General features: G+C 43.1%; 1 protein-coding gene across 1 annotated transcript in view; it reads left to right on the top strand.

Moving 5' to 3' along the window:
- LOC311040606 (receptor tyrosine-protein kinase erbB-4-like) overlaps positions 1-23,247 on the top strand; it is a gene marked incomplete at its 3' end in the record, with an annotated part of 466,936 nt that overhangs the window by 358,215 nt on the left and 85,474 nt on the right. The window contains exons 15-17 of the mRNA XM_084050936.1: positions 5,583-5,737; positions 13,257-13,301; positions 22,079-22,211. Coding sequence (XP_083907062.1) covers positions 5,583-5,737; positions 13,257-13,301; positions 22,079-22,211 — 333 coding nt within the window. The remainder of the gene's footprint in view (positions 1-5,582; positions 5,738-13,256; positions 13,302-22,078; positions 22,212-23,247) is intronic.

Genomic DNA, 23,247 nt, shown 5'->3' on the forward strand with positions numbered 1-23,247 from the left:
GCTCAATACAAGCAAAAGGACTGACCACTCTTCCTCTTTAAAAACACAGCATGTGTTCTTCGTCAGCATACCCAGGGTGCCTGAATGGCCGTTTCTGGCCATTCACACACTGTGGATGTGCTTAACTCCAACATGCATTGCGTAAAGTTCCGCGTGAAAACCATGGAACCTCAGAATGGTGAAGTAGAGCGGTGGGTTCTTCTCCTGCAGCAGCGCAGGAGGTAGAGAAGAGATCCGTTTACAAAACCTTAACATCTGACCCTGATCTACAAGCTCATGAGCTTGTAAATCTGCTTTTTTTTTGTTTAAAAATCGTGAAAATGTGTGCAAATCTTGAAATATATATACATATATTTTTTAAAGCGAACATTTGTCAAAAATATTTTGTTCCAGGGACCTCCAGAAGCAAAGATTTGAGTTACAAAAGTTTGCTTTAAAAAAAAAATATATATATATATATATATATATATATAAGCTAAATAAGACTCGTGCACATCTTTGTAAGACCTCGACTGGAGGTGCAGGTCAGTGCAAGAAAAGTATACAACTAAAAGGAAAAAACCTCCAAAAGAAGGGACCGCACAACTCCAGGACTGATTTTGCATTCTTTATTTGCACAACGCGTTTCGCTTGTTTGCTTCTTCAGGTGCTATAGCACCTGAAGAAGCAAACAAGCGAAACGCTCTTCAGGTGCTATAGCACCTGAAGAAGCAAACAAGCGAAACGCGTTGTGCAAATAAAGAAAGCAAAATCAGTCCTGGAGTTGTGCGGTCCCTTCTTTTGGAGGTTTTTTCCTTTTAGTTGTATATATATATATATATTCAAAGATTTGCACACATTTTCACGATTTAAAAAAAAATAGTAGATATACAAGATATACGCGCTATGAGCTTGTATATCTGCTATTTTTTGAATAGCCAAATTATCATCTTAAAATGACGTGAGATGCGTTCCCCGAATTGAATGGGTTAAGTTAGCTATGTAAATTTATGTATTACATCTTTGTTTAGAATGTATCTTTGCTAATGATATATTGGATCCATGTTGTGTGTCCATATGTGTTATTTGTGGTTCTTTTTAGACATATTTATGTTTCAAATATCTTTATTGTGAAGCGCAGGGCAAAGATATAGAGTTACGATTCAAACAAATATGTACTGTAGTGCTTCTCTATTTTCCTTTTGTCAAAGTGGAGACATACACACAAAATAAACAGATATAATGAAATGAATACAGACAAAGACAAACTGTACGTGTGGGGTGAATTCCCGTAACTGGTTCACAAGCAAGGCTGCCTTTTATAAATTCCAAATATGTACACTCAAACCCAAACAAAAACAAAAAGAGTCCACCCTCAAAGGAGTGTAAAGGCTTCCAAATCTTCTCAAAATCCTCAAGTTTATCTTTGAGTATGAATCTAATTCTTTCCAAGTGCAGAGTTTCTGTCATCTCATTGAGCCAAAGCTTGACTGTGAGTGTGGGCACCTCTTCCAAAAGAATCCATTTAGTATGCAGTGATAAGACCGTATGACAGCAGGCGTTGTTGAGTTACTCATAGCTTCGACACTCCCAGGATGACTAACACTGACTCTGCTTCTTCAATAGTCTGAATATCTCAATCCAGAAATTCTTTAGGTTGTAGCCAAGCCCCCAGAAACCGGTGTTTGCATTGAAGCGCATTGGACATGCTGGCCATTCATAGGTACTGCAGCTTAAAAAGGCTGGGGCTGCATGAACGAGCGAAAACGGTTTCGACCAATGGGCTCGACTCACAAGCTTGCGCACGAGCTTGTGCACGGGGCTGAGCACCTTTGTGACGCAAAACGCGTCACCTCTGTGACGCACAACATGTCACAGTGGCCCCAAATAGGCTACCCCCATCACATTTTCCAACCCGGAAGAAGGGGTGAATTCGCCTCATGCGCTGGGTGAGCAACTCAATGCAAGTGGATGGGAGGGGATTTCGGGTGCCCTCTCTATTATTTTTAACGCTATGGTTGGGGCACAGGGCATCACTATGTAGTAGAGTTGCATCTGCTGAATTACACCTGTATCACACTGGAGTGAGATGTCTGGAAAATATTTTGTGTAATTCTACTTTTGAGTAATGTAACCTACGATAGAGGGTGCTCTTCCGCAAAAAAAATCCAGCCGTCCGGTCTAACGTTATCAGATTTATAAAAATACATTTATCTCTGATTTCCTTTTCCAAATTGCGTTTTTGGTGAAAAAAAGCTATATTCAACTGCCGATAGCTAAAGAATGGAAGATCGCGGTTACAATTCTTTTTTTTCCGGATGAAAGAAGAGACCCTCGTCTCTGTGGGTCTTGAAAGATTTGTAAAAACGCTGGCAGCGGCTGATTAATTATTTAATTCCCAGCAGTTAATGTGTTAATATAGTCAGTCGAGACCGGAGCTATGTTATGTAAAGTGTCATACAAATAAGAAATTATGCATCTAGTCTCAGCTGCATGTTTTAAAAAAAAAAATCAGCGATATGTTTTCTCACATAACTCCTAATCTGTAGATATCTTCAAAAAATCCCGCTGGGGGAATTAGCATTTAAATATTTGAGACCGAAGAGATAAGTGGTTTCCGCCCGACAACACTGTTTGAGAACCTCTGGTATAGATGCCATGCTGTCTGTTCAGCCATGACTGGTTTTCGATGCAAAACATAATACAAGTCCACCCAGCTGAGGATGACGGTCCGCCTCGCCTCTCCATGGTTTGCTCTGAAGTCGTGTTTGATTACGCAAGCTCCATGTTCGTTTTGCTCCGAAGTCACGTTTGATCATGCTAGTTTCTGTGACATCCCAATACCCTGGAATTGCATTTCTGGAAAAGTTTAATATACCTGTACACACACACACCAAGTGTGTGGTCTTGCATCTGCCGAATCGTCTGGTGTGTGTTCTTATGAATAAACTTTATTATTATATATTTTTGGTTAAACCAGTTCAATCTCCCTAAAATTGGTTAAGATTGAAAATCCTCTAGTGAAAATGTCAGGGCATAAAACCAATGTGTAACATGTGGTAAATGTGCAAGCGTATTATTATAGACTAGAGTCTAGTTTTGATGAAGCTCTGAACTGCTTACAGTATGTGGGTTGTTTAAATATTCTCATATTTTCCCTTATTTATAACTTAAATAAGAGTTTTCATTTACAAATGAAGACTCGATAATCTACTGTAACGCTGGTATAGCCGCTAGTGCAGTCGTCTTGGATTGTAATTGCATCGTGTATTCGAAAAATTATGACACCCCTAATAAAAAAACATAGGTCACTCTATAACAGTGGTTCTCAAAGTGAGGTCCAGGGACCCTCAGGGTTCCTTAAGGGGGTTCCAAATGGACCCTTATGGGTCTGTAACTCTGAGAGTGTACAAATGGAACCTAACGCGTTTGGTTCCATTTGTACACTCTCAGAGTTATGGAGGGTCCTTACAGTTTTTTGCAGCATCACTGCAATATAACGTTCAGTCACACAATGTACACAAAATGTACACAAACATGCAGTGGCGTGCCCGTGGCGTGAACATAATGTTTATTAATATAGACGGTATGAATCTATGAGAGGGAAGGTAGCTGTCCATCACCTTGCTGTTCGCATCGTTAGCAACACATCCTGCTGTCAAAAAAACACCGGACACACACACACACACACACACACACAAATTATGCATCGATTGCTGTTTGTTTGTGTGTGTGTACAGTATATATATATATGTGTGTGTGTGTGTTGCTTATTCATGGAGTGGAGAGTTGTGGGGTTCACGCTCGCTTACTTGTCAGGCCGTCCGTCACATGGGGGTGCATGGCAACCCCTCGGACATGAGTTGATTCCTTATGCATTCGGCCGGCTCTAACAGGCCTCGTACCAGACTAGGCTCCGGGCTCTTTTGCGCTCATGCCTTCCCTCCATTAGGCCATAGTTTTGTTTCCCCCGTTCCAAATACGTATGGCCCATAGAACAAAATCAGTTTACACAGAGTGTCCGCTGGCCTAGCGGTCCAGGTGCATACCACATATGCTGGTAATCCAGCTTGACAGCGTGTCGCAGGTTCGACTCCCGATCCCGATGACCTTTGCTGTGTGTCACCCCCCCATCTATCAGTAAAGCAGAAAAAGCCCCCAAAAATATATTTAAAAAAAAACAGCTAACACCACTTTGATCCTATCTTTTACTTCGGCTATCCAAAAGTAGCCGATCTACAAGCTCACTGAGTATTTGTAGATGTGTTCCCTGATTGAATGGGTTAAATGCGGAAGTCTTGCAATCCCAGATTTGACCACCAGGCGACGGGCTGTAACTTAACTGTTATACTGCGGTTTCTGGGAGGCTTTGATGCCGACACATCAGTGAGCTGAACGGACGTGATGTGTGGGTGCACGGTGGCACACTGGCAGTAGAATAAAATTATGTGGCTAATAAATTGCTTTTGTACTCGGAAGAAGACGTCTCAAGAGAGATGTATGTGGTAATATATTCATGATTCAACATCTAGTGTTCTAGTCATATTTAATTCATGTACAGCATATTGATCTATAGAGCAGAAATGACCGGCCAATTGTTTACTCTTAATTAACTTAACAGTTCCCCGTTGTAATATATCATCTCAATAGAGCATCTCCATATCAACTTAATATAAACTTAGGTTATATTAACCATATAAACTTTTTTTTTAATTTCAAGAGAGTGTTCTAATTGTGAGAGTGTTAGAGAGAGTTGTGAACGACATGGCTCCTCGGAGCCGAGCTGTGTAGAAGAGGGTCTGTCTGTCTGCCCAGCTAAAGATAGTTAAAGTAGCACCACAATCATTTTAACCACTTTATCCATTTATACATTGGCTATTTCAAAATAGCAGATGTACAAGCTCGCAGCGCGGCACGAAGATATATCTAAAATGTTCGAACATTTTAGAATATTTAAAAAAAGATATATTTTTACATAAATCTTCTCTTCTGGGGGTCCCTGGTTGCGGGACTTCCATTTTTCTCATGGTCCCTGGCACAAAACATCTTCAGATGGGGGCAGGGGATGTGCAGAGGGATTTGGAGAGGCAGGGGCTGGAATTTCAAAAGGGCACCTATTGGATTTTTTTTTTTTACAAACAATTACCATACTTTTAGGCCCGAAAACCCCCAAAATCTCCCCCCCAAAAAGTTGCCCAATGTCCTCAAAGTCACGCATCCAACAAGCTTTGAGCTGAGCAGATTGGACCTTGAGTTTTGGCCATAGTCGCCTGCTTTTCTTTAATAACACGGGCTAGGAAGGTCGTACGGCGACAAACTAGATACCTGAGGAAAGTTCACTTTGAGCTGCATCCAATACATTCACTGCCATTTCCGCTGGCCTTTTTTTTTTTTTTTTTGTCTGGAGAGGGCACTTTTTTACTGACGGGTAAAAGGGCAGGGGCTCAACCCCCCCATTCATGTCTATGTGTGCTTGTGCATGGATGGGGGCTCTGCGGCCAAATACTAATATCAATTTGGGGCTCGTTGGCATGAAAAAGCTTGAGAACACACTGATCTATCTAACTCTCTGCCCTTCTTGTTGTCCCCCGTGTCTCCTCCAGGGTCCTGACCAGTGTGTGAAGTGTCTCCACTTCAAGGACGGCCCCAACTGCGTGGACAAGTGTCCCGACGGCGTGCAGGGCGCCAACAGCTTCATCTTCAAGTTCGCCAAGGCCAACAACGAGTGCCACCCTTGCCACGTCAACTGCACCCAGGGGTAAGAGCAGGGAAAGGGCGGGGGGGGCGTAGAGTGTGTGTGTGTGCGTGCGTGCGTGCGTTTAATTCTGTGCATCTCCCTTAACCCTTTCAATCCGGGAACACATCTGTGTCATTTTAGATTTGAGCTATAACCATCATTTCATACTTTCGCTATTCAAAAATAGCAGATCTACGAGCTCACAGCGCAGCACCGAGTGCCGCGCTATGAGCTTGTATATCTGCTATTTTTGAAAAAATCTTGGAACACTTGTACAAATCTTTGAATATGTATATATTTTTAGCGAACATTTGTAACTCAAACCTTTGCTTCTAGGGGTCCCTGGAACAAACTCTTTTACAAATGTTCGCTTTAAAAAAGATATATATTCAAAGATTTGCACAAATGTTCACGATTTTTCAAAAATAGCAGATCTACAAGCTCGTAGCGCGGCACTCGGTGCCGCGCTATGAGCTTGTAGATTTGCTATTTTTGAATAGCCAAAGACATCTAAAATGACACGGATGCGTTCCCGGTTTTAAGCGCATAAATGCTTTCTTACATTGCGGTTATCCTCTTACCCTAGGCATAATGTGCTTTGACATCAATACTGAAACTGCTAAGAAACATTACTAGAGAGAGAGAGAGAGAGAGAGAGAAAGAGAGATACTCTGACTGACAGAGGATGACTCAGTCTTTCAGCGCGTATACTCTTGCTAACTATAGCTGGCTGAAAGAGATGGATTGCGAGAGTTGCAGGCCAGGAGGTATTTATGGAAGAAGAAAGAAACAGTATAAGCATTAGCTATAACCAACCCTCCCAGAGTCTGGGACACAGACATGATGTTGAGCTTTTGGTAGAACATTGGGTTGGTGTAGCTACTCGGTAGCTATGATGTAAGTCCAAATATAGTCATCTTTATCTGTTGCTTCTTTGCCGTGTGAACAAACCTAGGAGTAGCGAGTCCATGCAGCTTGTTTTTTTTTATGCTATGGTCCTTAGAAGCAAGCCGCCTGGAAGAGGGTCTTTCTGCCTCTCTTGTCTGTTTGTTTGGCTATACCGCTGCCTTAGCCAAACATGAGAAAAATAAATACCATATGCCTCCTCAAGTTTGGGACACAAAGGGTGTTTTTTTCCCCCAAATAAGGGTAGTTTTTTAAATTTGTTTTTTAATATATTTTTTGACCCTCAGTTTAGTATGCATTAGGCCATGGATCCCCATAACTCTGAGAGAGTTGTACAAATGGAACCAAATGGACCCGTAAGGGTCCATTTGGTTCCATTTGTACAACTCTCTGAGTTACAGACCTGTAAGGGTCCATTTGGTTCCTAACAATCATTTTGCTGGGGACTCCCTGGAACCCCCTCAAGGACCCCTGGGGATCCTCGGACCTCACTTTGAGAACCCCTGGTGTAATCCACCATTTTGTCCTCTTACATCTGAATCGTATAATTATTAAAATACTTCACAAGCGAGCTCTGATTCGGGGGGGATTATATTTAACTTTTAATTGTAGTTAAACTTCCTCTAGCTCAGGCAATCATTAAAATGTTTTCTTCGTCGGTCTGAAACTTTTAAACATAAGCGGCTGCTTCCGCCATTGTTTTTACAACAAGCATAGTAATCACATGTAACAAAGGATGTTTTGTTCTCGCCGACATCCTCTTCCAGTCACTCACTGCATGTGAATACCTGGAGAGAGCAAGGATGCAGGCAGGGATCTGAATAGCTGGCTGAGTAATGGGGAGGACAGTATTGCTGCATGTAGCTCCATTTTAACCCATTGAGACCTGAAGCCGATTCTACACGTCTCCTAAATCTCAACAGTTTTCTGAAAAACGTATGTTTCTATATCAGTGGTGCTCAATCTTTTTCATGTCAAGGACCCCCAAAATGATATGTATTTGGCCACGGACCCCCATCAAAATATCCTGTTCCAGGGACCCCCCAGAAGCAAAGATTTGAGTTACAAATGTTCACTTTAAAAAGATATATATTCAAAGATTTGCACACATTTTCACGATTTTTCAAAAATAGCAGATCTACAAGCTCGTAGCGCGGCACTCGGTGCCGCGCTATGAGCTTGTATATCTGCTATTTTTGAATAGCCAAAGTGTAAAATAATACTTTTTAGCTCAAATCAAAAAATGACACAGTTCCAGGTCTTAATGGGTTAACCCATTAAGACCTGAGGCCATGTACTGTATATCCATAGCAACGCCTCACTCACTTAATTTTTCTTGACGTACGGGTGACCAGACGTCCCCATTTGACCGTGATTGTCCCGGTTTCAAACTGGGTGTCCCCAAGTCCTGATTAATATCTCTAAAACACTCAAATGACCCAGGTTTTCAACATTCGCCACCAAATTATCCCGGTTCCCCACCGCAGTTAAGATGATACTTGTTCTCAGAGCTTACGTAGATGTTTATCATCGTTCTGTTCTGTTGAAAGGGGCGCAGGGACTATAGTTGCGTTTAAAGCACCTAAAGGTTCTCCCCCAACCTGATCGAAACGCCTATGGTGCGCAACATGCTTGCGTGTATTACATTAACATGTGCGCACAAGTACAGTACAGTGCCAACTCAGGTCCATTTGACTAAGTATAATATAGGGTCCAAGTGCTTAAAGAAATCGCTGTAATAAAGACTTACAATTAGGTCAGACCCGCAAATGCATTATCGCGCATTATCATTGAACTACACATAAACCATACAAAATAAATCACCGGGAATGACCTAAAGTTACGACATAAATACATCCCGGTTTCCCATTAGTGTCGATTTCCCTGTTGAGAGCTGTTAAAGAAATAGTGGGGTTGCTATTGTGTTGAAGTGTCTCATAATTGAGAAACAATCTTCAAACGGTTGTGAAATGGGACAAATGAATGCATAACTCACAAGCAGAGCCGTGTGATAAGAGAGCGTGTTTTGGAAGGCACTCACAAACACAAAGCTGCCTGTCTTACTAATGCCGAGCGAACGCAGCCATGAAAAGGGTGCCAGTGTTCAAAGCACGTGCACGCACGCAGGGACACGCGCTCGCGCACGATGACAAACACACACACACACACGCGTGCACATTTTTATTTCTATACTTGTGAGGATATCAAAAGTGTAGGACGGCATTGAAAATAGCGGACATTCTACTATACTTGTGGGGACATTTGGCCCTCACAAGCATGGTTATACAAGTACACACACACACACACACACACACACACACACACACACACACACACACTCTGATTGCTTGCTAATTAGCTGTTTGGTGCAGAGTGGGTTTGGAAGTGCCACGCTGCCCTGGATTCACATCCTAAGTTAGCATGGTCCTCTAATTTGCACTGTAATTTGTTCTGCCTGGCATCACACGCTAGCACACACACACACACACACACACACACACACGCACACGCACACGCACACACACACACACAGACTGACAGACAGAGACGCATACACAGAGACGCACGCACGCACACACACACACGCACACTGCTTAGCATGCACTCCTTTTTGAAGGAGCTGAGTGTAATGAACATATATCAGTGGTGTTGTGTGTGTGTACGGCATAATTCACGCCCCGTCGCGCGCCCGGTGTCATGCGGGGGCTAGAACATCCCCGCGAACAGCGGATCTACAAGCTTGCGGCGCGTTGCGGATGCGACGCGCCGTGAGCTTGTAGATCTGTTGTTCTCGGCAGTGCGACACAGCCGTGCGGCGGAGCCGTAGATCAGGCGTGACCAGAGTTAGTTCTAATACCTGCAGCTCAAAGCTCCACTTTGTCAACGATCTGAAGCTCTTATCACAGCTTCCATCAGCAGCCTCTACAGGCTAGATAACAACACGCTCACACAACAACACGACAGAAACGGAAGCGTTTTGAAGTGTTTGTTTGTTCCAGAAATGAGATAGCTGGCCCATGAAATGCACTGCAACCAGCTTTTATAAAATGATTAAAAGCTAAAGATTAAATTGCTGTGTTTTTTTTTTTTTTTTTCATGGGCCAAGTTAAAGGTACAGTAACTATTTCTGCATAGCTCCAGTGTACGAGCATACTACTGCTAATGCGTGATATTCTTGTGTCACTTTGAAATGAAGCACACATGTCAAGTGACATTTATTCGTCGTTAAAGCTGCACTGTGTAAGATGTTTAAGCCAGTGGTTCTCAAAGTGGGGTCCGGGGACCCCCAGGGGTGCTTGAGGGAGTTCCAGGAGGTCCCCTGCAGTGCTAAATGATAGATAGTTAGGAACCAAATGGACCCTTAAGGGTCTGTAACTATGAGAGTTAAATTAACATTGCTTTTACAATATAAATTGGGGTCCCAGAGATAGAAATGCCATTAAATGGGGGTCCGTAGCCTAATGCATGTCAAACTGGGGGTCCTTGAAAATAAAATGGTTGAGAATCACTGCTAGAGCCGTAAAAAAATCTTCTCATATGGGGGTCCCTGGCATGTATTTTCAAATGGGGGTCCGCGGGCTAATAAATGTCAATTTGGGGGTCCTTGACATGAACATATTTGAGAACCACTGTTAACCCATTAACTCATTGAGTTCCCAAATTATTAATATCTATTTCTGGCCATTACAATTTTTATTTATTTATTTTTTCATAGTAAAAAAAAAGTGCTTAGGAAGCGAGATACAGCCTTTTTAAGTTATACGTTAAACAAGGAGTGGATGGATCTGCAAATCTTCAGATGATGATATCTTGGGTTCAAAAAAAAAAAAATGTTTTTTTTTTTTCTTTTTCTATTTTTTTCAAAAACACGTGAAACATGTTAATGGCACTCAACACCATAGCGCTAAAACACGTGAAACACATTAATGGCACTCAATGAGTTAAGACCGGGAACGCGTCTGTCATTTTTTTTTTAGCTATTCAAAAATACCAGATATACAAGCTCATAGCGCGGCACTCGTGCCCGAGCTACTCCCTACCTAACCTCAACATCACCAGACTTTCCACCTCGGAGTAAAGCCTGGTATTCGTTATTTTGGGGGGGCGTTGAGAGGCCATGGTGTCATTACAGTCTGCAAGAGCTCATCGTGCAATCTGCCTATTAGATAGAGATATAATATCTTAGGTGCAACATTGACATTTTGGCCTGAGGGAGGTGTCTTGTTTGGGAGTACAATTTGTGAGCAAGTGGAATTCTGGGCCTAATGATGGCACTAGAGCAAAAGGGCTGTAGAGACACCAGAAATGGGCAGTTGTCGTTCTCTCAGGACACGGAAAATGTCATGGCAATCCAGCCAGTAGTTGTAGAGATAGGGGGCTGGCTGGGACCAAAGTGTTAACTCGGACGGATGGACGATGGACCAACACTGCCATCCGCAGAGCCCCATATGCTATCGAGGCTAAAAAAAAAACACTGTACTTGTTTCGTACATGTAAGGAATTGAACGTTCATAAGGTCAGCTCTGGCCCCGACATCTTTAACATCTTTCAACAGAGAGAAAACCTGTAAAAAAAAATAGGCCTTCCTATGCGAGCATGGTCGCTGAAGGGCATTTACTCTGGAGAATTACCGAAAAGTTGAGAAAAAATAGGGTGTCTAGTTAAGAATCTTTCATCAATCTTCTTCAAGGTCGGCTAAGGGTCCATGGGGTTTCTTACCGAGGCCATCTTGAATTGATGTCCACGTGAGTGGTGTAAAATACAGATTTTTTACAACTGCTGAACCAGACAACATACAAAGATGTATATTTGTATTTTTTGTTCGTGTCATTTTTAGGTCATTGTATACAAACAGGCAAATAACAACAATAACAACATTGTGATATGTGCTGGTTTGTTCCACAACAGCCACAATTGTTCATTATATTTTGCAAGGTTATTATATGAAAATCACTCTGACATAGATGGCAATCTGGGTTGGTTCAATCACGGGCTGCAACTTCTGGTGGTAGAAAACGTTTAATTTGGTGGTCACACACAAACAAGTGACTCCAGTGAACACACACAACTCACAGCAGCGTATCCCCGTCTCAAACACACATGCACATAAGCCCCATAACACAACAAGAAAAAGTGCTCGGAGCACAGGTCTCCGCCAGGTCAGGTACGTTATTCTGGCCTCCTGGTGGCGCTATAATAGGCCAATGTCAAAAGGGTGCCATTTATTCTTAGGTCTTTCACGGCAATCAGACACTGCATTCATGATTTGAGGCATTTTGATCCAAAAATGTGTTTTGCTAAATTAGACCTGCTGGTGGCGCTATAACAGGCCAATGTGAAAAGGGTGGCATTTCTTCCTCGGCCTAGTGGGAATGTGTGTGTGAAAATTCACGGAAATCGCAAGCTGCGTGCATAGTTTGAGGCTTTTTGTTCAAAACAGACCAATCCTGCAAACTTTGGAAGCCAACCATAGGCAATGAGGATGGAATATGGGAAATCGGACAGATTTGTGTTGATCACATGACTATAGAGATACTCTGTAGCTGCTAACAAACGGACACACACACACACACACGGACGGACGGACAGGGGCGAAAACATACTCTCTCGCCATGCCTTTTGGCCTGGCGGAGACAATAACCCCAATAAACACTTTCCTAATACACACAATAACGCAACAAGCTCAATGAACAAACAATAACGATGGGCGCATCCCTGAGGCAAAGCAGGGAATCCCTCCTCAGCCAGCTAGAATGCTCTAAAGCAAAAGTAATTATAACAATTCTGGGCTGAGTTATGCTCCATTAGTTGCTCGAGAATGATAAGACCTGTTACCTGTTTCCCAAGCAGTTCTTCTTGATTGATTATCACGCAAGAGATTGCTGCGGAACAACTGATTCTTTAGCATTCTCATAATAACTATTACTCTCTGCTTGGAATATCCAGCGGAGATTGCCAACAATCTGTTTTCAAGAGAAATGGGCTCCCAAGTTTATGATGTACAAAAGAAAGTTGAACCCATTACTCATCCAAAGCAAGCGTCCTTGGCTTGCTTTGCTTATATACCTCGCTTTCCCCTTTTTTTTTGCGAGAATCCACTGATAATCTCATAAGCCTGCCCCACTGAGTCCTAACTAACAGTCTCACATCACAAATCATGGGAGCTGGAGAGATTTCCTTTTATTAAAAATCTGATGAAATAGAACAGACACTTTTTTTGTTTTCTATCCCCCGTTCCTTCTCGTTCTCAGCGGTACTGGGGGGAGCAGGTCACATGTGACGGGACGTGAAGCCAATCAAAATGAAGCCCAGTTTTAATGGGTTAAAAATCTGGAAAGCATTTTAAATTTTTGCGTTTGGCTATTAAAAAATAGCAGATATACATGCTCACTTTTGTGCCGCGCTGCGAGTTTGTACACATGCGACTTTTGAATTTCTTTTGAAAAATCTTGAAAGTGTGTGAACTTAAAGCTCGTCCTGTGGACAGGGTCAGGTTTCAATATTCCACGGGGTCTCACATCGTGGTGACAGGAGACAGGTTGTGTGATAGACGTTGAGGAAAGACCAACAGGACGTTGACTTCATAACCGCGTGTGAGTGATCATGTCTTTGTGCTTTGCTCTCTTCCTACCAGGTGCGTCGGACCGAGGCTCCAAGACTGCGTGGGCATGATGGACAGGTAAGTGATCTCTGTCGTCATCATGTTCATCAGTATGTTCACTCATTCACTGATTCACTCAAGTCTGGTGTTCAAAATTGACTTGAGTAAAAGTACAAAAGTATTGGAATCAAAATGTACTTAAAGTACCAAAAGTAAGTACTGAAATGTTTGAAAATAGCCGATGTACAAGCTCACATCGGCTATTTTCAAATAGCCTACTGTAGGTATAAAATAGGACTAAAGTGGTTAATGTATGTTAAATAATGTTAATAATTTATATCTGTAAAGTAACTGTAGTGTAATTGTAGTGGAGTAAAAGTACAATATTTGCCTCTGAGATGTAGTGGAGTAGAAGTAAAAGTATAGTCAATTGGAAATACTCCAGTAAAGTAAAAGTACCTCAAAATTGTACTTAAGTACAGTACTTGAGTAAATGTACTTAGTTACTTTACACCACTGCCAGTTACAAAGCCACAGTGCAGCAACTACGTTTTTTGGACACACTGACTTATTTGTGTATCCCAAAGGGGGGGATAAACAGTTAACTCAAGAACAGATATACAATTAGTGTAATATCACTTCTATGCTGATAACCCATTTGGCTGACCAATTGAAACACTTTCATCAGTTAAATTATGTGCGTAAGTCACTGCGATTTGACTTTGTGGGGAAGAGTAGCGCAGCGTTTAATTCTATCTTTATTTGCATTCTTATTTACTATCTTGTTTTAGCTTGTTGACTCTCAACATTACTATACCTGTTGGCTACCTCTCCATGTGTTGCATTCCTACTGCTGTTGCACTAGCTATCACTGCTATGATACCTGCATTTTCCTCCAGGGATCAATAATGGTTTATCTTATCTGATTACTATTCTCCACATGACCATCTATCTCATTATACAACACCCTGGACCTCTTTGTAAATTTAAAGCCCCTGCACACACACACACACACACACACACACACACACACACACACACACACGCACACGCACACACGATCGTCAACGGCAAACATCGCGGCGCCTTGCGCATTCACCCTCTGCACGGTACACAGATCTTCCATTAGGCTGCTAATGGTATCTGCAGCTAATAGAGGCGATAGTGCTCTGAGCTGTAGCTATCAGGTAGGAAGGGCTGTTGCGTTCAGGGCCTGGGTTGTGTTTGCTGAGGGGATAGAGGACGGATTAGCAGCAGCTGTGGATAGAGCCCTGCACGGGCCGAAAATGTGGGCCCTAGCCCGGCCCTGGCCCGTGGTATTCAGCCCAGCCCGGCCCCTGGCCCGATATTGGCGCAATTGTACAGCTCGAGCCCGTCCCGAAGCCCGACACCTTTTAGTTTGTTTATTATTATTAATTAATTATTTTCCGCCACAAGAAGTCAAGAACACACACATCACACTAAAAAAGTAAGAAATCGTCCTCCAGCCACCGTTTGGAATGATCTTATGTCCTCGCATGCATAATTCCACACACTTCTGGTGGACTTGGGATTTTGCATTAGCTGGCACTGGCTTGGAAAGAAAATCAGGCATTGATAATTGTCAGCTTGCCGCGTAGGGTTACCAACTGTCCCGTTAAAATACGCAATCGTCCCGTTTTTGGAAACTAAATACGCGTCCCATATTGACCTGATACTGCTGTCCTGCTCCCACTCTGCTCTCTCTCCCCCTCTCGTTGCTGTGTGTGACTGTCAGTGAGCTTTGGGAGTCGGATGTCTGGAAAAGCCCTCGGCTCATTGCGGGCAGCTCATTGGCTCATGCACTCATGATACGACCAATGAGAGTTAGCGCTTTCAGTGTTGCTAAGATACGGTCTCTGCCCCATAGACTGTAGGGTGTTGCCTCCCACACACCCCCCTCCATTCAAGCTAGCGCACATGCTGAGACAAAATGTATACCTTATTAATATAATACAAATACAGACACGGCCCTAGCCCGGGCCGTATTGGCGGGCCGGGCCCTGGTCGGGTCCCGACGGGCCTGCAGGGCTCTAGTGGTGGACAGTAACCAAGTACATTTACTCGAGTATTTCACTCCACTACATTTAAAAGACAACTATTGTACTTTTGACCACACTACGTTTCTTGGCAGGGAAGAAGTACATTATGAATTAACCACTTAACACATTGACTGCCAGGAACTAATTAATTCATCCGCCACCGCCAGTTTTTACTAATCTTCCGAGAGATGTTTTTTTCAAAGACGATGTAAACAACAGATGTCTGGGGGGGAAGGACGAGGGTCTCTTCTATCATCCGGGAAAGAAAAATTGTAACCGCGATCTTCCGTTCTTTAGTCCTCGGCAGTTGAATATGGCTTGTTTTCACCAAAAACGCAATCTGGGAAAAGGAATCAGAGATAAATGTGTTTTTATAAATCTGATAACGTTGCGTTATATTTACTCACGACGCAAATAGCGCCATGAGTAAATGTACTTGGTTACTTTCCACCACTGCGGATTAGTCACCGGAGGCATCAATAAGAGGGTGAAAATGCAGGGAAGGGGAGCCCAGGAGGGCAGCGTTGAATCATCAAACGGTTTAAGCCGTTGTGAGCCAATGGTCCAGTGTGTTTGAAGCACAGCAAAGCCACTGATATTCTCCTCTTTTGGAGAAGCGCGGGTGAGCAAACCGTAGCCAGCGCTCGGCCATGCTAATGGCTAATACGGTCGTATTATTATAAACGCCTTGCACGCTGTCATTACTAGATGTAGGAGAAAGAAAGAGCTTTTGACTGGCGTTCCCCAGGGCTCTATGCATGGCCCACTCCTTTTTTTCTCTGTTCAAGCAAATCTCTTTGCCGCAAACGGACGATCTACAAGCTGACTTACTTATATGTACTGTAATTTGTTAGCTTGCAGAACTGCTGTTTTCGCCTAATGCTCGCCCCCCAGAATATGAACGCTAGGGTTCCTGTGCATTTACAACCTTTGTGGCCTTCTTGCAATTGGAATTTCACTCAAATGCACAGGGATATTGAAAAAAAGCTATTAAAAATATACATAAATCAGAGCAATCCATGACGTTTTCAGTGAATGAATCATTATTACTATATAAAGTTGCAAATTCCTGGTAGGACATGAAAGCTTCAGATTACAGCTTTTAAACACCTTTGCTGTCAGGAAGTCCAAAACTGTTACCTTTTTATTTTCATTTTGAAAACATTTTGTTTCCTCTGGTCAGTTGTGTAAAACCTCACAACGCGTTGCATCCTGCCACGCCGTGAGCTTCTAGATCTGCTATTTTCACTGCTGTTGTGCGACACTCTTGTATGATGAAGTAGGGCATTAATTTACGAAAACGTTATGGAGATACAAGGTTGCTGCTCGACAGCAACGATATTTTGATGTTATTGAGAAGTCAGGATAACTCGGCCATCTCTTATCACCAAAAACACACGGGGCAAAGCACAGCAAAATTGCTTGTCGTCTTAAGAGAAGTACAGAGCACTCTGAGGTGTCATGTGAGAGCGCGCTGACCAGAGGAAAACGATGCAAGAGGAGGTGCTCGCTCAGTAATAGCCGTGTGATGTGGTCTCTCTTTAAGTCTGGCCTATTTGAAGTCTGGAACCTAATAACATCCCAATTTTGGAGACCTTTTTTCCCCAAAATCCCCCGGAGGCCAATAATGTGTGTGTGTGTGCGTGCACGTGTACGAGCACGTAAGTGCCCGTAAATGTCTGCACATGTCCCCAATGTCCACTTTTCATTCTGCTTGCCATTTTACTGTCCCGTGCTGTCAGCGCGGGAAGGTGCAGGGAGGAATTGAAGAGACGAAATGATCGAGCCCAAAAGGCAGTGGTGCAAAGTAACTAAGTATTTACTCAAATACAGTACTTTAGGGGTTGTCCCCGGCTCAGGATTTATCAAGTCGAATCAGAGTTGGGAGTTTAATGCGACCAGTCGATGATTCGTTTTTACATAGAAAATAGGTCTTTATGACCTTATTGAAGGCTACAATTGCAAGTGTTTCAGAAACTTTCAGTGCTGATTTAGAGCACATTACAAAGTGAAGTGCAACAGAGCCATATGAATATTTTTTGAACATTTAAAAGCAATCAATCCTCAATCCTTTAAAAGCAATCCAAAACGACATGACGGCAGACTGCTTGCAACAATCCTGTGTAGGACTACAGTAGGCTACATACAGTTCGGAGCGCAACGCTACTGTATCAAACAGCTATGTTGCAGATCCAGTTGTCGCTGGTGCAAGACAAAATAAATAACAGTAAAGAGAAAAGACCGAGATGTTGTGTACTTGATAATTGCACAGTCAGCGTTTTATCAGAGCTACAGCCGTGTGTCTCTTTACCGCAGCGCTACTTTAGCCAGCATGAGATAATTAACACCACTCACCTAATTCTGCGGAGGTTCAACGAGTTTAACACACTTCCAAACAGTGTACATTGTTTAAGTCACAGGAGCATGGTTTTCATATATAAATATGAACTTCAGACACAATCGTGCGTGTAATCCATGTGATTTCTTGTTTACATATGAAAAGCGTCACAGTAGCTTAGCTGCAACAGAATAACTATATCCTCCCAAAACGGTGGATTTCAAAATGACAGTCTCCCATAATATGATTAGTCAACTGGTCTTATTTTTAAGTCTACTTACAGGAAGTAGATGGACTAACTTAGAAGTACATGACACATCAGAGCTCAGCACCGCGCACCATATTCACTTGTTTCCTACTAGGCTGTGTGTTTTCCACTTCCTGTCGATTTCATTGGATATCATTGGTCATCTGACCAGTTTCATTTGATTTCATTGGATCAAATCGACAGGAAGTGGAAAACACACATCCCCCTAGGAAACAGGTGAATAGCCTACACTAGACGGCTCAAATCAAATCATTTGCGTCGACTGAGTGGGTCCCGACTGACTATGTTGAGGTACTTCCCATTTTCCTTGCTGCGCTGCAAGCTTGTACATCTGCTATTTTTGAACCTTTCTCTGAAAGTGTGAGAACTACTGATTTAGAAGGCGTTTTGTAGAATCGGCCTCAGGTCTTAATGGGTTAAGTGAATAATGTGAGCGGTGATAAGGGGAGGTGAGAAATGGGCACAGCAGAGAGGAGAGGAGAGGAGGTGGAGGGTAGAGAGTGATGCCAAACGTAATGGGACACACAGGAGATGACAGTGCTGACAGGTGTAGCTGCAACACTGTCCCCTCTGACACCTGCACTCTTGTCTCGCTCGTGTAGAATGGCTGTCACTGTGTGTGTGTGTGTGTGTGTGTGTGTGTGTGTGTGTGTGTGTGTGTCTGTGTGTGTGTGTGTGTGTGTGTGTGTGTGTGTGTGTGTGTGTGTGTGTGTGTGTCAGGGCTGGATAGAAAGTATAGTCACACCGTGAGATGCCCACCCTCAGTGACATGGCACCGCACTTACAGTGCAAACGGGCATTTGCGTACATGTCATAATAGCATACCGAATAAAAACATGCCTCATTTATTTAGTTATTAGTCTTGCATCCCTACCTACCTGCCTGCATGCCTCTCTCTCTCTCTCTCGCTCTCTCTCTCTCTCTCTCTCTCTCTCTCTCTCTCTCTCTCTCTCTCTCTCTCTCTCTCTCTACTCAAATCCCAATACTTTAATGCCTGCGATCCAGCTGTGTGACACGTCATAGCTAATTGCGTCATTTCAAAATGATGCTAACTGAGCGCGGAGCATTCCGATTCCTTAACTCTTTAATTGCCATAATAATAGTGTGCCACTGCTGCCAGGGAAAACAAGCGAAAATTTCATGGAATATTCTCTGTGACCTCCGTTCTCACAGAGATCGGCTCATTGCACGCACGGGGGTCTCGTAGTATAGGGGGAGAAAAAGTGTCCGCTCGCTAGGGTTAGCAAAGCAAAGTTTGTTGTTTACCCAGGGTGTCGGACTAAGTACGAAACTTGTTTCCAGCCGGACCCTGCATGGAAGCCTTGCTCAAGGGCTATTCAGCGGTGATTCATGATCGATGTGATGAATTGGGGAATCGAACTAGGGACCTTCCGGTATCAAGGCCGCCCCTCTAACCACTAGGCCACCGCTGCCACTTTGCCAACATCCAGAACTGGAGAAACGGGACACATGCACGCGCGCATGGGTCCCCCGTGCGCGCGCGCGGATAAAGTTACTTTTTTTTGTTACTTTATTTCGGTTTTAGGGTTAGGGTTAGGGTTGGGAACAGGCTGACATGCCACACAAACAATGATGCCGTTCCCACCGGAGAAAATCTCACACACACACACACACACAAGCACTCGTGCGAGCACTGTGCCTGCCCTGTCAACTGAGCGGTCCTAGCGCCCATCTCATAAAGCACACAAACACGCAGCCAGACACTGCAGTGTGCGCAAACAGAAATATATTTTTTATTTTTCCCTTTACACCGGAGTCCGGGACAAACAAAGTCCCGTACGGGACACGCCCCTTTTGGCTCAAATACGGGGCGTCCCGGCTAATACGGGACTGTTGGCAACCCTACTGCTCGCGGTTATCCGTTGCACAGCTGTGGTCATTTGAATGTTGTCTTGTTTTTGCCGTAAAGCAAGAGGAACGGAGATATAGCCATTTCCCCACAGGAAATAAACAGGAAGTAAACAAGCTTTTAATTTTTTCAAATGACGTCAATTCCGGGCCTGTCGTCATCAGGCAGTGAAAGTATCATTCATAGGGTAGATAACAACGCCTTCTGGTGGAAAACCACTGAAAGCACAAAACGCGTAAGAACTCGTCAGTGGCAGGCAAAGAGTTAAAGGGAACCCAAATGATTCCTCTGTCCTCGCCTCTCCTCCTCGCCTCCTTGCTTGGGGTCGGGGCTAGGGTGCAAGTGGAGGTCTCTCTCTCTCTCTCTCTCGCTCTCTCGCTCTCTCTCTCTATCTCTCGTAAAAGCTCTCTCGTGCAAACATACGCTTACAAGGTTATTAAAACGAGTCTGCGGTGTGTGGGTGATGGCTAATTAAGCAGTCACACCTGGCCTGAGTCCAGACAAATTGGAATCTGAGCTGGGTGTGACTTAAACACCTGCTGTGCGGCGATCTAATCAATCTAATCGACTTAACACAGGATAAATCAGTCATCCCCCTAATCATTACTTTAGAGAGAGAGCCTATGTCATACATCTGCTCTGGCCTCTCTGCAATAAACATTCAATTACATTTTCAATTCGATTTTATTATTCTGCCAAATCAGAATCACAAGTTGTCTCAAGACACTTTACATATAGAGCAGAGACCACCCTGAGCAAGCAATTTCTGTGACAGTGGCAACGAAGAACTCCCCCTTAACTGGAAGAAATGTCAGGCAGACCCAGGCTCGAGGGTGGGTGGCCATCGAACTCGACCGTGTCGGGTGGGGGAACACCCTGTTCTCTTCCTTATTTGCCTCAGAGATGTCGTGGAGAAGAAGTATAAAAAAGTATAAAACAATTGAAATACTAAAAAAAAAGTAAAAGTACCTCACAATTGTACAGTACGTACTTTAATGAATGTACTTTACACCACTGCCCTGTTCTTAGTTGTAGTTAGGGTTTTACTTTGTTGAGGTGCTTTTATTCTGAAGTAATGTTGAGGTGTTTCCTGTTTGCCTTTGTTGCCATTACCCGTCTTGTCTCATTAGCCTGTGATTAGTTAAGTTCTCCATCTGTGTCCTGTTAGTCCCCTGGCCAGTCGAGTGTTAATTGTCCATTGAGTTCACCTGTGTCCTGTTAATCCCTGTGTCTATAGAGCATCGCAGTTGCGCAGAATCCGGGTGCCGGAAGTAAATACTCAATGCATTTTTCCCATTGACTTTTCCAAAAATATTTATATCAATGAATTTAAGCCTAGAATCAAGCCATCCAGGATTCTGGTGAATCATGACCATAAAACCTTTTTTTCTGTGATTTTTTTAAATTTTATATTTAATGATATGATATACTATGTTTAATAAATACCCTTTGTTTTGCCGTTTTCAAAAAAGTTGTTTCACAGAATCAAACGTTTTATGGTCATGATTCACCAGGATCCTGGATAGCTTGATTCTAGGCTTAAATTAATTTATATAAATATTTTCGGAAAAGTCAATGGGAAAAATGCATTGAGTATTTACTTCCGGCAACTGGAAGTGGGCGGGAACTGCGACGCTCTATTTAAACTCCCTTGTGTATTCAATTAGCTGCCAGTCCATCCTATGTACATGGAAGTCTGCGTTTGTTCTAGATTAATTGATTCTGTTTAATAGATCTTCTAGAGCACTCTTCAAAGTTTTTAAGGCAAAGGACCCTTTAGCTTAGAAGTGGGGACCCCCCTCAATATATTGCATAAAATTGTATTGCAGATTCAACTTTTTCATAGATTTCATACTTCATACAACATGGTTTCATAGACTTGTTTGACCGCACTATCGTCAGTTTTGTACACATTTATGTTATTTCTTTGTTTTGTTTACACATTATCTTTTGTATTAATATGTTGGATTCATGTACATTTTCAGACATTTAACTACTTAACCCTCTATATTTAGTAAACCGGACCTTTGGATCTGTACTTGGTCTGCTCTTTTCCCCCTCTACCCCAAATCCGAAAATAGCCGATAAGCTCACAACACGTTGCAGTTGTGAGCTTGTAGATCAGCAATTTAAGGCGAATGCTTAGTGACATGAGAAAATAAGTTTACACGCAAAAGTGAAAAGAAATAACCTCAAATGTTTGTACAAGTAAAATACATTTACTGTTTGAAATAATTATACATACAGTACATGTAGGCAGTTATACTGTGTAGCTTCGTTGACAATGATCTCTCTCTCTCTCTCTCCCCCTCCATCCAGGACGCCCCTCATAGCGGCAGGGATCATCGGCGGCCTCTTCATCATCGTCATCGTGGCGCTCAGCGTGGCCGTGTATGTCCGACGCAAGAGCATCAAGAAGAAGAGAGCCCTGCGGCGCTTCCTGGAGACTGAGGTGGGTGGAGCCTATAGGCCTCTCGTGGCCAATGACGGCAAGGCGCGTTGTCCCCAGCAAAAGCAATTAATGTAGCACCACAATCATTTTAACCACTTTATCCATGTATACGTTGGCTATTCAATAGTAGCAGATACAAGCTCATAGCACGTCACTTTGTGCTCTGCTGTGAGCTGCTATTTTGAACATTGAAAATAAATAATGAATACTTTTGACACATTTTAACACAAATCTTCTCTTCTGGCGATCCCTGGCACAAAACATTTTCAGATGGGGGTCCGTGGCCAAATATATATCAATTTGGGGGTCCTTGGCATGAAAAAGTTTGAGAACTATTGTTTTAGACTACAAACATTCACTGTGGTTTTATAGAGAGAGAGAGAAAAGTCAGCATGAGCAGGGAACGGCACCCTCCTTTATTGGCTTTTCACAATGTCTGTCACACCAAATGAAAAAGATGTTTCATTTTGGTTTATGTACGTTGTAGGGCTCCTACATTAAAAGTTTTCGAGCCCCTTCTTCCGGAAAGTTGCCGACTGAACTCCGTCTTCTGAGCACAAAACCTTGAAGTCTAGCTCTGTGTGCCTGGTGGCTCAGCCACTCGGTGCAAAGATGTGGTGTCCCGTCTGGTCTCGCCCGCATGCCTCTCCTCTCTCTGCCCTTGGGTTCCTGTCTCTCTTACACTCTCATATCATCGCTATTGGGTGGAAACCTTGTATGTCCAAAATGGTTACTTTTCTGGAAAAAGAAACTTGTCTTCCAATGGATCCAATGTAGTTATTATATAGTCACAAGCTCTTTGTTAACACTTTTCATTCCTTTCCGTTTGCTTTTCTTTTTTTATAGCAAAAATAGCAGGTCTACAAGCTCTTGTGGGCTACTTTGTCATGCTGTAGTATACGAAGTACTTGGGCATTAATAAAACATACAAAAAAACATACGTTTAACCACTTAAACCCCAGCATCGGTATTGTGGGAAAAGCTTTCGCAGAAAATAGCAGATCGACAAGCTCACAACACGACGCAACAGCGAAAG

The sequence above is a fragment of the Gymnoscopelus microlampas genome, assembly GCF_963454915.1.
Source record: "Gymnoscopelus microlampas genome assembly, chromosome: 24".
Lineage (NCBI taxonomy): Eukaryota > Metazoa > Chordata > Actinopteri > Myctophiformes > Myctophidae > Gymnoscopelus > Gymnoscopelus microlampas.